Genomic DNA, 12368 nt, shown 5'->3' with positions numbered 1-12368 from the left:
TAAACATACGTAAGCATTTTTGTTTTTATAGTGATCGCGGTCTGCAGTATGATGAACAGGAGTAGAATCAAAAGAACTGGGTTTACGATAAGAACGTGACTTTCAACTATTTTTAAAGCATGTAAAATAATTCGCATTAATTCTTAACTTTGATTGCAAACGACGAAAATATTTGCAAATATTTTAAAGTACCCTTTTCCTTTTTATGAATTTCATAGATCATTACTTCCATTTCTTTTATATTAAATACTTATATTACATACTTATTTCACGAATACTACTTTTATATCCTCTAATTAACTTTTTTTAATTTTAAGTAGTTCGTATTGTATTATTATTTATGTCGTACTATATATTGTGTATATAGTAATGCATTGTTGTATTACATTATTATTTTAGTCTCTCGTACATTTGATTTGATGAGCTTCGCGCTGCTTTTCTATAATACGTCGGTTAACTTATGGAAACATTGGCATGTAAAGTCTAGTGATAATGAGAAATTTGGTAAGTATCTCTGTTAATTTTTAAACTTTAATATGTTAAAAATACCTATTTAAACAAACAAAATACCACAAAAAAGTGTCGCAAACAACTATAAATAATGTGAATAATTTTACCTTAGAACTAAACTTAAACTCAATCTAGTTAAAACCCCAGAAAATTTCATCATTTTTATTTGCTCTGTGACTATGATCATAGCTTAGGGATAAATTGTTCATAGCGCGTTCGTATACTATATAATTATTCGTAGTATGTAATTTTCTGGAATAAGGATAACTGTTGCGCATGATTCCCATTACTAGTCATACGAAAATTTAGTTTTAATTCAAACAACTACCAGAGAAATTTTCTCTCTGCCACTACTATGCTTAATCGATAATGTCACAAAACGTGGGACACGAAAAAGTATTGCATATCAAGTCTATTCTGTATTTAATCTATGCTCATACTTCAGTATGCAAAGTCTGCGAGTCCTCTAGAGATAAAATTTGAAATCGTGTACAATTACTGACAAACCTATTAAGCAATTCTTTTATGATACCGCCATTTTGGATCAGAGCTACACGCAAACGTTGTATATGTTGTGACAAGTCAAGTTCTTGCATGTTTCACAGAACATTGAGTCTTACCGTCTAGAAATACTAACAGACGACAAAGAATGGCAGAGTATCTAGCATCAATTTTCGGTACAGAGAAAGACAAGTAAGTTGGATCTTTAAGTTTATGCTGAATAGCATTCTCCAAACTAAAATCAACGATATTATTGTCCTTTATTTTTAGAGTAAATTGTTCATTTTATTTCAAAATCGGTGCCTGTCGACATGGAGATAGATGTTCTCGAATTCATAACAAGCCAACTTTTAGTCAGGTAAAAATATCTTAATTAACCTTTAATTTCTTTCAAACTCTTCTTAACATTACTAAGTAGTGTTATATTGCTTTATGTATCTTTTTATATAGAGAATTTTGTTTTTAATTTAAGTTTCTCAGTAATAAATACATTTATATAAAGCATATAAATACAATTATTCATACATATTTAAAGTAAATAACTAACAAAAAATATATAAAAATATACAATATATAACAAAGCGATAATATATAAATAACAATATATAATATATAAATATATAGCAAAAAATTCAAGTAATTAACTGTTTTAGACATGTTTGTTGCAAAACCTTTATGTAAACCCTCAAAATTCAGCAAAAAGTGCAGACGGATCTCATCGTAAGTATATTATAGATTAAATTTATGTCATTATTCAATATTGAAGATAGTAATTTCTACAATCATAATTAATAAACATTATTTTGTAGTGGTGGCAAATGTCTCTGATGAAGAAATGCAAGAACATTATGACAATTTTTTTGAAGATGTCTTTGTTGAATGTGAAGATAAATATGGTGAAATAGAAGAAATGAATGTGTGCGATAATCTTGGGGATCACTTAGTTGGGAATGTTTACATTAAATTCCGAAGAGAAGAAGATGCAGAAAGGGCTGTAAATGACTTGAATAATAGATGGTTTGGTGGAAGACCAGTTTATGCAGAACTTTCTCCAGTCACTGATTTTAGAGAAGCCTGCTGTCGTCAATATGAAATGGGGTATGTAATTACTATTAAATAATAGAAAGTAAATCTGAGGAATTATACAAATTTAATTTTTTTGACATTTTTCTCATTTCTAAGTATATAAAATACCTGTTACTAAAAAAGAAATTCGACGTTCTTGCAGAGAATGCACACGTTCAGGATTTTGTAATTTCATGCATTTGAAACCTATTTCACGAGAATTACGACGTTACTTATATAGTAGAAAAAAGGGTGGTAAAGGACGATCAAGATCACGATCGCGATCCCGTGGCCGTGATCGTAAGCGAAGATCACGGTCTCGTGACAGAAGATCCAGATCCAAAGATCGCCGAAAAGGTAGAGATGATAAAGGTAGAGATGGACGGTCTGGAAGGTATTAATTATGTTATTTTTCAATTGTAATAATCCTTGATAATAAAATGATTCAAATTTACTTATCTCTCTTACGACCGTTTTGTCAAAAATAATGTGTTTGTTAAGATGTTTCTAAATTTTCATTCATAAACATCTGTCAAATATGTATTTCATTTTTAAACACATTGAATTCTTTTAAACAATAAATTCAAGAAAGTAGATATGGAAATATACTTCTCTTAAAACAAAGTTTGATATATACATAAGTACTTTAAAAGTATGGTCAAAAGATTAAATGATATATAATTATCTAATACATAATTCTAAAATTTATGATAGTGGAAATTATCCCGTAACAAAAATTATATATTGACGTTCAATAATTTTTTATAATTTGAATTTGTAAAATAGATATACTTTTCTTAATTGTAAAATGAATATATATATATATATATATATATTAATTTCCAATGATCATTGAATCTTTATATATAAACGCCATAACTGTATAAAATTATCACAGCATGAAAAAAATTTTGCATGTGTCATAATAAAAATAAAAAATAAAAAATGACGTATCCTTATTTTTAAATACATTGGTTAACTTAAAATGTTAGTACATAACACTAGCACGTCGATAATACTCAAACACAAATTACTTTTATATACCTCAAACTATATTTAGCATTACTTCCAGCAGGAAGCAATAATTATTACAGTATGCAAAGAATTATATTAAATATTCATAATATAAAAATGAATAAAGAATTCTTATTGATAAAATATTATAAGATTAAATTTTAAACAAATATCTAGCTTTTCCATTAGACACAAAAGATTCTATAAATATTTCTTAAACATCTTTTTATAAACATTCATTTATAATAGGCCAAATTGCTGTTGTACTCATGTCTAGCAATCTTTTTAATATTTTATTACAAGAATAAAAGTACAAAAACTCGCTAGAATATACAAACCAAATAAAAGCCAAGACTCTAGTCAGAATTGTTATAACAAATCATTTGTTTAAAATATTTTGAAAAACGAATTTTTAAGAAATACTTTTGGAAATGATTTTTTTCACTATAGTAAATTTGTGATTGCAATTATAAAAAATAAAGTGAATATTTGCAAAAAAATTTAATGAAAGAATATACTTTATGTGATTAAATAAATTATCCAAATTTTTCGTATAAATACTTCTAGAAATAACATATAGATTGAACTATGTTTCAACGTCGTAGCTACATGTACAAAATCGTGATATGCAAATATTAATGAATAATGATATAATGGGATGCACGCAATCGCCATTTAATACAATCAATATTATAGTTCTACCTATTTGACTATATAAACTATTGCTTCCTACTTTGAAATGATACGAACTCTTTAACAACTTCGTAACGTCATTGCATTGATGTACATGCACATCATAATGTACTCGTGAATATCACGGATAAAATATATTATGTGAATCATCTTTCGAATTAATCGGGGAGCTTTTAAATGCCGTCAATATTAAACACTCATCCATTTGATCTTACAATGCTTTCAGAGTCCAGTTAATTTTAGACAATACTTAAAAACATCTAAATAATTTTACATGAATAAATGTATCATATTTTGTGAACATCAAGGTATAATACACAGTAGACGCACTTATGTTTCCTTCCTCCAGTAACTATTAACAATTACAATGTAATGTAAAAAGTATATTAAAGTGGTACAATTGAGTCCGACGGAAAAGACGTATTTTGTTGTTTATTCTCATCAGAATTTCTCCAAAATATACTGTATACAATATTTTACTTTAAGTATAAATATATACAGTTGCATTATGAGAGCGCACTAAATATCATTTAGTGTGACTTGAGACATAAGATTGAGCAGTGCGCAATATTCTACTTTATATGTCTCAGAAGATACACTACCTTCTTTAGTATAATATTATTTTATTTTTTATAGTAGTATAGTGCTTGTGATATCTATTTACTTTGCGTCTAAGCACAGAGGTATAAATTGATTAATTAATTTCTTCTCTTAAGATAACTAACAGCTTTAGTTACGTCCTGCCCTCATCACTTATATCATGAAAATATTTACACTGTTTACGTTACTAATTAATGATTACGATATTCCATTTATAGGTTTATAGGATATGAGATCATTGTTAGGGGGGCTAATCAGCATAAACAATGAATTGTTGATTATCCACATCTGCAACTTCAACTTGTACAAATTGAGGTTGTTGAAGTTGAATTTGTTGTACTCCTCTGCCAATAGCATTACGTGACCTACAAATGTCAAATATTCCATGTTACTAAGTAATAATTCTTTACTTAAAAAAAAAAGAAAGAAAAACATATCAAGAATAAAAAAAAGATTAAGGTTACTTACTTAGCCTTTGCATGTGTTAATATATGTGACTTTAAATTCGTTGATTGTGCAAATTTTTTGCTACATCCATCAAATGGGCAAACATAAGGTCTGTCTCCTGTATGAATTCTAACATGAGTGCGAAGATTGAAATCCAGGCTAAACCTTTTACCACATCCTTCAAATGTACATTGGAAAGGTTTTTCTCCTGTATGAACCAACTGATGCCTTTTCAATTTGGAACTTTCAACAAAAGCTTTCCCACATTCTGCGCATACATGCACTCTTGGTCCATGGGTATGTAAATGTTTACGCATTGCACTATTATCTCTGAACATTTTTGTGCATCCTTTATGTGGACAGGCTATAGTGCGCTCTACACCATCTAGAACAGGTGGTTTGCGTACTTTCAATTTATGACCAGGCCTAGCAAATTCTGCCAATTGCTTTGGATCCGAAAGGTCAAGACCTGGCATTCCATCGGAAATGGAGCTTCCAGAGTGATTGAATTTGGCATTGGATTTACCAGTCATGTATTCTGTGTAGTCTGGATCAGGCTCTGGATTAGAGCCTTCATCTGGAACATCCACCAGGTGAGGAGCTAATAGGACACTCCCTTTAACAACAACAAGCAGTCCCAAACAAAAGCTACTATATTTATTTTTTATTATTTAAATCACGTATTTTTATTTGTGTATAATAGCAGAATAAACTTTAAAAATAGACAAATTTTTTACACAAACCGTTTTAACTGAAAATGATAAATATTTAAAGGAAAGATTACATAATATGTTATCAATATCTTTATTTATATTTTTCATATAAAATAACTCTTCTCTCTCCTTTTTCTTTGTTTAAAAACTCTTATACATTCAAATAATATATGTTAACAAGTAATTTAAGTTTTATACAAATCATACATTTTAGAAAATTAAAATTCATTAATTTCCATATACAAAATTACCTAAATTACCTATATATATACATTTGAGATCCTTCTTCCTTGCATAGGTATAATAAAGGGTATATTTAATATTAATATAACCCATAATACATTAAAAGCAAAAATAGATTTTTTACTAAAAAATTCTTAATTTCTTTCTTATAATATATATAGTTATTTTAAGATATATTAAATATGAATAAATTTGATTATCGATTTATATAATACTCAGGTATGATAAAAACATAATTTACATATTTGTTGATCTGCTTTACAATTCTTTTCATACCTTTTTATTTATTTTTATTTGGCAACATATAATCTTAATAAAGGGGAATAAAAATATATTTGAATCTTTTAAATTGATTCAATAATTGAAAACATTTAATAAGAAATGTAGGTATATAATATGAAATGACGTAAGAAGACCGAATGTTTCATACTTGAAAGGAACAATTTATCTTTTCTAAGTAATATTTTATGTATAAAAACAATAAATTACGTGTTTATTTAAATAAGAATTTAATTAGACTAATATAATGATGAAAAAATGGTAAAAAATTAGGTAATAATGTGCATATAAAAAAACAAAGATAACATAAGAGAGTAGAGCTTTGTCGATTCTGCTGTAAGTACAGCTCCGCCATTATCATTCAACAGGACAGATCCACGTAAAAGAAGCCATTTTCAAAATATGGCTGCCCCCTGGTAGCATAATGGCGTTCCCTCGATCAAAACAAACAACGTAAACTGTCAACGAATTCATCGATAATAAAGACTCAAAGGACCCAACTAATTTCTTTGGTAAACCCGTGTGAAAAGCACGGTATTGATTCGAGACCACCGGAAGTGCGTATGAAACAATGTATGTGGAGATACAATCGTTACAAAAGTTTTTCTCTAGCGAATTTATCTATTCGGTCAGTGTTTCATCTGGATTATCGAAAAGGTTAGGAAAAATAAATAATGAGAAACCTACCGTCGTCGGTACCCGATGCCCACATCGTCACTGAGAATTCACCTTCAAGCGTCTTGATTTGCACTTGCTTCTGCTCCCACTTTCTAGCCTTCGTCTCCGAACCCATTTCCCCAAAAATCGTATGATCGGACGATCTGAATTTCGACGAACCGCTTTTCTTGGTCTTCTTAGGACCTTTCTTCGATGGGCCAGGGCTTGATTCAACATAAATATCGCTCTCCGGGACCGGAATCTGATCATATACGCTTAGTGGATCACTACCGACGATTTCCTCTTGCGTCTGTAGTATGATTTCTTCGCGTCCTGGCTCTGGAAGTGTTTGAAGGGCTATCATCGGCTGACCATCTTCACCCTCGATCGTAGTTTCCACAGTCTCACACGGTATTTCCACCGGTATCGTTTCTATTTCAACCTCTTGGATATCTGGTTGAATCTCCACTTCAGTTATTATGTCCGAGGACGCCATATTAATCTCCGCTGACGCCATGTTACTAATCAAAATGGCTGGCCACAGTTACTCGTGCGACAAGCGGAACACCAAGTTAACCGATCACGTGACCTGTTCCCACCATTGCGATTAAGAAAATGGTGCTCATTCAAAACTTCGTGAAGTCGTCTAAAGCGAATCTCTCTATTTCAAGTCTTCACTTTAATTCTCCGCATAAAATATGAATTTCACGTATAATTAATTGTATATAGCAGTCACGTAATAACATTTAACGATAGTGTATGTATTTTTGAAACATTTTCCACGGTATATTTTTGTTCAGTACATTTCTTATGAGAACAATTAAGATACGTCTTTCCATCTTTCTTTTTTTTTTTTAACTATGTAACTGCTCCATCTACCGAGAAAATGTAGTAACATTTCCACTTGAAAGAAAATCTTAAATTTTAGTTTGACATGTAACGAATGCGCTTTTTATTGCATTTTTTCGCAAATCTTCTCGTTCTTACTAACACTTCGAACAATTTTTTGAGATATATGCAGAAGAATTAAAATAACGTTGCGTTCCACATTTGTGTATTTGATGAAACAAAGATATAGGTTATAATTTTCAGATTGTTGATACGATGGATTTGTCAAAAATACCAAATGACAAAAAATTGTATCTTTGTAAGTGGTATTTTAGAGGTAAGTTATATATGTTTAATTGCACTGTTTTGTTTATATAGATATATGTAAATATTTTGTTGTATTTTGTAGCTGGATTTGTTTTTCTACCGTTTCTTTGGGCTGTGAATGCTATTTGGTTTGCAAAAGAAGCTTTTGTTGAACCGCATTACGAGGAACAAAAACAAATTAAGAGATGTAGGTCATATTTTTTATAACATTACTGTCTAATGTATAACATATATTTTGTTCATATTAATTTTCAGATGTAATATTTTCTGCAATTGGAGCAACTATATGGTCAGCTGCTCTTTTAGCATGGATCGTTACATTTCAAACACAAAGAGCAGCATGGGGTGAATTTGCAGATTCTATTAGTTACATAATTCCAACAGGCATTCCTTGATGTTAAGACATACTTATTTTTATTTAGTTGTTTATGAGTGACTTATTATAATATATTTTTAATTTGTGAAATAAAATTGTTTCTTTCTTTTTGGCATTTTATTAAATGACAATAGTCTAAGTTGTAAAAATATACTGTTCATTCAGGTGCATTGGTGTTAACTATTTCTAGAACTTAATAATACATACATTTTAGATATATATAATTTGACATGATTGAACATAAAGTGCAATATTTTATACATTTTATGTCATTTATAAAAAAGTTAAAATTCAAATACATGTTTGAAGAATTTGTTTATTTACGTATATCCATTATCTTTTACTTAATGTATGAGAATAAAATTAAATGGCCCTCCGCCGTCGTCTATATAGTTGTATATCTCTGTAAACTAACCTTGATAAAAGCTAAAACAGTATATGTTACATTACAAAATTGGAATATGGGTTATTTCTTAGGTATTTGATGTTGAGTAAAATTACCAATAATGCCAACATGTCAGCAACCATGAGCATATAAAACACATTATGCCAACCAGTCCAACGAGCTACCACTCCTGCTAACAGTGGACCTACAGCAGCTCCAATACTGCCTGTACCATCGATAATTGCAGTAACTGTAGCTAAAGCTTTAGAATTGTTTCCCAAACTGGGATGGGTTCCTAGTTCAGCAGATACTGCAGTTGTTATCAATGCGTATGGTCCATTTACTAATAAACCAGCTATTAGTAACAATACTATGTTGATTGCCCAACCAGTACTCCCAATGTAGTCATATAGGAATAACTATATAGTGAATTACAAAAAATTATACTCTATAGAAATAAATAATTATTAATCTAATAATGATATTTAAATCTTAAGTTGCTACAGATTATTAACATTTTATGTTACTTATATAAGTTATTTATAAATTTTTAATTTAAAAAAGTTATATACCACTGGAACTGCAAATGCAAGCATGACTGCACATGTTAGAGCACTTTTTCCAGTATAATCAGACAAAACACCAGCTGCTATTGCACCCATTATGCCACCAACATCAAATAAAGTAGAAAGATCTGCACTTAATGTTGTGCTGTAAGTAGCTAAAAAGGAACAAAAGTAGTTACATAATATTTTAGTATAATATATACAATTTTTGATTATAATTTAAAGAATACTAACTTGAAGCTGCAATATACAATGGTAACCAATATAGGAATGTATAGCTTACAAGTTTTGCAAAAAATAAAGAGAGAGAATATTCTATGACTCCAGGTATCATCATAGCATTCATGAATCCAATTGCATTTTCTCTATGATTCTCTTGTATATGTCTATGTCTTGGTAATATTGGGCTAGTTTCAGATCGTCCATTTTCAATGTCCTTAGAAAATAAGCTTTTTATAAATATTCAAAGAAATATAAGAAAAATATTGAGAGAGTATATGCAAAATTTAAATATATTATAAAAAAAATACCAAAGAAATAATCTAAATATTAAAATACTACAAACACTGAAATGCTATTTGTGTTAATGTAGTTATATGAAGTATAACATTAATTACATAAAAAAATGAAGCATGCACTTACATTAATATCGACTTGTTCGCGGTAGGCACAACGATAAGTGAGACGCTAAGTACAGTAAATGAGTAATTTTTAGTGAGCATACAATATGTGCAAAACAAATATATGTAAATATAAAACAGATATAAACACAAAAATCTAATGAATAACTAATTACATTTTTACTTAATGTTATGAGATTAAATAATTAATGACTATTTGAATAAAAAGCAATTATTATCAAACATCTACATATTCAATTATTAAAATAAAAGAAAGTGAAATACTAATATTATCTGCTAATTATTTTATAACATATGATATTAATACATGAAATATTCGAAAAAGTTTGATGTTTGCATTCCAGTGCTAGCACAAACAATAATAATTACAAAATGCTATTAGTAGTGCATAACATGCTAAAAAGTAAATAGAAACTTCACTAAAGAATATATTTAACTTACATTGTGTACATTTCCATATTCATCTGCACTATTTCCTTCATCTGAGCTATGGGCAGCCTCAAATTTCCTATATCTAAGTGGGGCAGGTGGTACACATCCTATGTCTGTAGGATTTGGTACTAGGAATAGAAATATTATAAATCCTGTTAAGCCCATTATTATTCCAGGTACCATGAAACTTAGACCCCAATTAGATTCCACAAATTTGGCAGCTATTAAACTGCCCAAAATATTGCCTAATGATGTATGAGAATTCCATATTCCAAAGATCAATCCTCTTTTTGCTTTTCCAAACCAATTTCCTACAACTGTAACTACACCTGGCCAACCTGATGTTTGAAAGACACCACCAATGGCCTAGATATGATAATAATTTATGATCATCTAAAATAAATTTATAAAAGTAATGAATCATTTGCATACACTTACTTGAACCAGAACAAAATACCATAAACTATGGATATTGTATGGCTTAGCAATACCAAAGAGATAACAAGATATACCAGATGCAAGCATCCCAAATGCAAGAAAATATCGTAGATTTGCTCTTTCTGCTATGAAACCACTGCACATAAAAATGTAAAATTACTATCAAAATAATCTTTATGATCTCCGATCTCATAAATAAGCTCACTTCAATATGTCACCTGAGGAACATGGCTGCTGCATATGCAAACAAGAATGCAGAGTCCAAAATGCCCAGTAATGCTGGAGCATCTGCAGTATCTATTTAAAATAAGAGACATAAGTTATACATGTCCAAATCACTTTAAATTGGGAAGTTATGCTAATAGTATACTTACCAAATGGAGCCCAATCACACCACGTATCTTGATTACTACTGTTAATTACAAAGTTTGGAGGTGGTGGTAAAGTACTACAGTTGAAACTCAACACATTTTTTACAACGGACATGGGCTTTCGTGTCATATGGTAACAGGTATATGCTAAATATGTGAGTGCTAAAATAACGCCTTGATGCCATGTCATTCGATTGACACGACTATGAGCGCAGCATTTCACAAATGCATTTTCAATAACTTGCAAACCCCATGGTTGATCTCTTAATGGGCTGGTCATGCTTGTTAAAATATATTTTCTTCGCTTTATCAATAGTTTCTACTATAATTAACTTATTACAGGTATTAAAAATATCTTGAAGTTTATTATATAAAATTATTACTTTAAGTATTTTGTATCTTTTATCTTCAATTTTTCTCTTTTTACAAATCAACAAAACACTTTTTATTTATATCATTTAAAATTATATAGATAATATCTTTAAGTCATATATTAATACTTTGGTCACAATTAAAGATAATATTGTGTTCTTTCAATGTTACTTCTGTTTATAAAATTAATCACTCCCACAAAAATTTAGTATTAATAATACATAATTATTTCAATATATATAATACAACAATAAAAGTTTCACAATGTTTCTCTTAACTACACTGTGATCCTTATTGTGTTACAACAATTATTAATATTATATGAACTATAATATCAATATGTATACTTTACTTTTCTTTTTAATTTTTTCGGTGTCACCTTTTTTCTGTATTTTCTGTCTTCATTGATATTTTTATTGTATTCAACATTTTTAGCTAGCAATGACAGAATGATTCTTTTACGGGAAGTAGACAGTAAATTCCGTAAAATATAGGCTATGACTCATAACCTACAATAAAAGGAATGTTGCAGAAGTACATGATATCACGAATACGTGTTTATAACATAATTGACTTTGTTTATGTTACGATACACTACAATTACATTTTCACTGTCTTTAAACAATTACATGAAATATAATTTTATTTTAAACTAAATGGAATGTTTACTAGCGATAATGACAAATGCTGTTTACGTACTTACATATGGAAAACATATGGGAAACTTACATATTGCCAACTTATTAAATCTTCAAGGTTACTCAAATTTTCATTTGATATATTACAAATTACGAATCATAAATACAACATGCATAAGTATAAATTTACAATATTACAATGTCTAAAAACTTATATTTGAAAGTTCAATAATGTAATATAAAATATAATATAAATTATACGAAACAATTCT

The 12368-nt window shown here is 29.2% G+C and overlaps 4 protein-coding genes across 7 annotated transcripts; 2 read left to right on the top strand and 2 right to left on the bottom strand.

Moving 5' to 3' along the window:
- The first annotated feature begins 982 nt into the window (after positions 1 to 982).
- Positions 983 to 2530, top strand: LOC132914358 (splicing factor U2af 38 kDa subunit). Its single transcript, XM_060973415.1, has 5 exons — positions 983 to 1203; positions 1282 to 1369; positions 1665 to 1731; positions 1821 to 2109; positions 2240 to 2530. Exons 1-5 carry the CDS (start codon positions 1160 to 1162, stop codon positions 2475 to 2477), a joined length of 726 nt encoding a protein of 241 aa, XP_060829398.1. The 5' UTR covers positions 983 to 1159; the 3' UTR covers positions 2478 to 2530.
- Positions 2531 to 3106: 576 nt separating this feature from the next.
- On the bottom strand, positions 3107 to 7541 carry LOC132914202 (transcriptional repressor protein YY1-like). 2 transcript variants are annotated; one of them, XM_060973099.1, is made up of 3 exons: positions 6753 to 7541; positions 4852 to 5446; positions 3107 to 4748 (listed from the first exon to the last, which is right to left on the bottom strand). In XM_060973099.1, the coding sequence occupies exons 1-3, from the start codon at positions 7237 to 7239 to the stop codon at positions 4634 to 4636; spliced, it is 1197 nt and encodes a 398-aa protein (XP_060829082.1). In that variant the 5' UTR covers positions 7240 to 7541; the 3' UTR covers positions 3107 to 4633. The 2 variants fall into 2 exon arrangements, with proteins under 2 accessions (XP_060829082.1, XP_060829092.1); XM_060973109.1 differs by having other exon boundaries at positions 4852 to 5407; positions 6753 to 7538.
- Positions 7542 to 7577: 36 nt separating this feature from the next.
- Positions 7578 to 8421, top strand: LOC132914424 (gamma-secretase subunit pen-2). Its single transcript, XM_060973522.1, has 3 exons — positions 7578 to 7887; positions 7960 to 8064; positions 8133 to 8421. Exons 1-3 carry the CDS (start codon positions 7827 to 7829, stop codon positions 8270 to 8272), a joined length of 306 nt encoding a protein of 101 aa, XP_060829505.1. The 5' UTR covers positions 7578 to 7826; the 3' UTR covers positions 8273 to 8421.
- Positions 8392 to 12175, bottom strand: LOC132914051 (glucose-6-phosphate exchanger SLC37A2). Of its 3 annotated transcripts, none has more exons than XM_060972845.1 (9): positions 11090 to 12175; positions 10934 to 11012; positions 10716 to 10851; positions 10287 to 10643; positions 9847 to 9891; positions 9439 to 9640; positions 9211 to 9359; positions 8755 to 9057; positions 8392 to 8679 (listed from the first exon to the last, which is right to left on the bottom strand). In XM_060972845.1, the coding sequence occupies exons 1-9, from the start codon at positions 11364 to 11366 to the stop codon at positions 8617 to 8619; spliced, it is 1611 nt and encodes a 536-aa protein (XP_060828828.1). In that variant the 5' UTR covers positions 11367 to 12175; the 3' UTR covers positions 8392 to 8616. The 3 variants fall into 3 exon arrangements, with proteins under 3 accessions (XP_060828828.1, XP_060828844.1, XP_060828836.1); XM_060972861.1 differs by having other exon boundaries at positions 10921 to 11012; positions 11090 to 11231; XM_060972853.1 differs by lacking the exon at positions 9847 to 9891.
- Between the last annotated feature and the right edge of the window lie 193 nt (positions 12176 to 12368).

Source organism: Bombus pascuorum, chromosome 1, assembly GCF_905332965.1.
Source record: "Bombus pascuorum chromosome 1, iyBomPasc1.1, whole genome shotgun sequence".
In the NCBI taxonomy this organism is placed as follows: Eukaryota; Metazoa; Arthropoda; class Insecta; order Hymenoptera; family Apidae; genus Bombus; species Bombus pascuorum.
Note: the sequence above shows the minus strand (reverse complement) of the source record. Positions and strands in the feature narration are given on the sequence as shown.

Coding starts and splice junctions, on each gene's coding strand:
- LOC132914358 (XM_060973415.1), top strand. CDS start 1,160: ATGGCAGAGTATCTAGCATCAATTTTCGGTACAGAGAAAGACAA. Junction 1,204..1,281: donor TTCGGTACAGAGAAAGACAA/GTAAGTTGGATC, acceptor CTTTATTTTTAG/AGTAAATTGTTCATTTTATT. Junction 1,370..1,664: donor ACAAGCCAACTTTTAGTCAG/GTAAAAATATCT, acceptor TAACTGTTTTAG/ACATGTTTGTTGCAAAACCT.
- LOC132914202 (XM_060973099.1), bottom strand. CDS start 7,239: ATGGCGTCAGCGGAGATTAATATGGCGTCCTCGGACATAATAACTGAA. Junction 5,447..6,752: donor GGCATCGGGTACCGACGACG/GTAGGTTTCTCA, acceptor TTGTTGTTAAAG/GGAGTGTCCTATTAGCTCCT. Junction 4,749..4,851: donor TTAACACATGCAAAGGCTAA/GTAAGTAACCTT, acceptor TGACATTTGTAG/GTCACGTAATGCTATTGGCA.
- LOC132914424 (XM_060973522.1), top strand. CDS start 7,827: ATGGATTTGTCAAAAATACCAAATGACAAAAAATTGTATCTTTGTAAG. Junction 7,888..7,959: donor TTGTAAGTGGTATTTTAGAG/GTAAGTTATATA, acceptor TGTATTTTGTAG/CTGGATTTGTTTTTCTACCG. Junction 8,065..8,132: donor ACAAAAACAAATTAAGAGAT/GTAGGTCATATT, acceptor ATTAATTTTCAG/ATGTAATATTTTCTGCAATT.
- LOC132914051 (XM_060972845.1), bottom strand. CDS start 11,366: ATGACCAGCCCATTAAGAGATCAACCATGGGGTTTGCAAGTTATTGAA. Junction 9,360..9,438: donor ATTGTATATTGCAGCTTCAA/GTTAGTATTCTT, acceptor GTTCCTTTTTAG/CTACTTACAGCACAACATTA. Junction 9,058..9,210: donor TTGCATTTGCAGTTCCAGTG/GTATATAACTTT, acceptor TTCACTATATAG/TTATTCCTATATGACTACAT.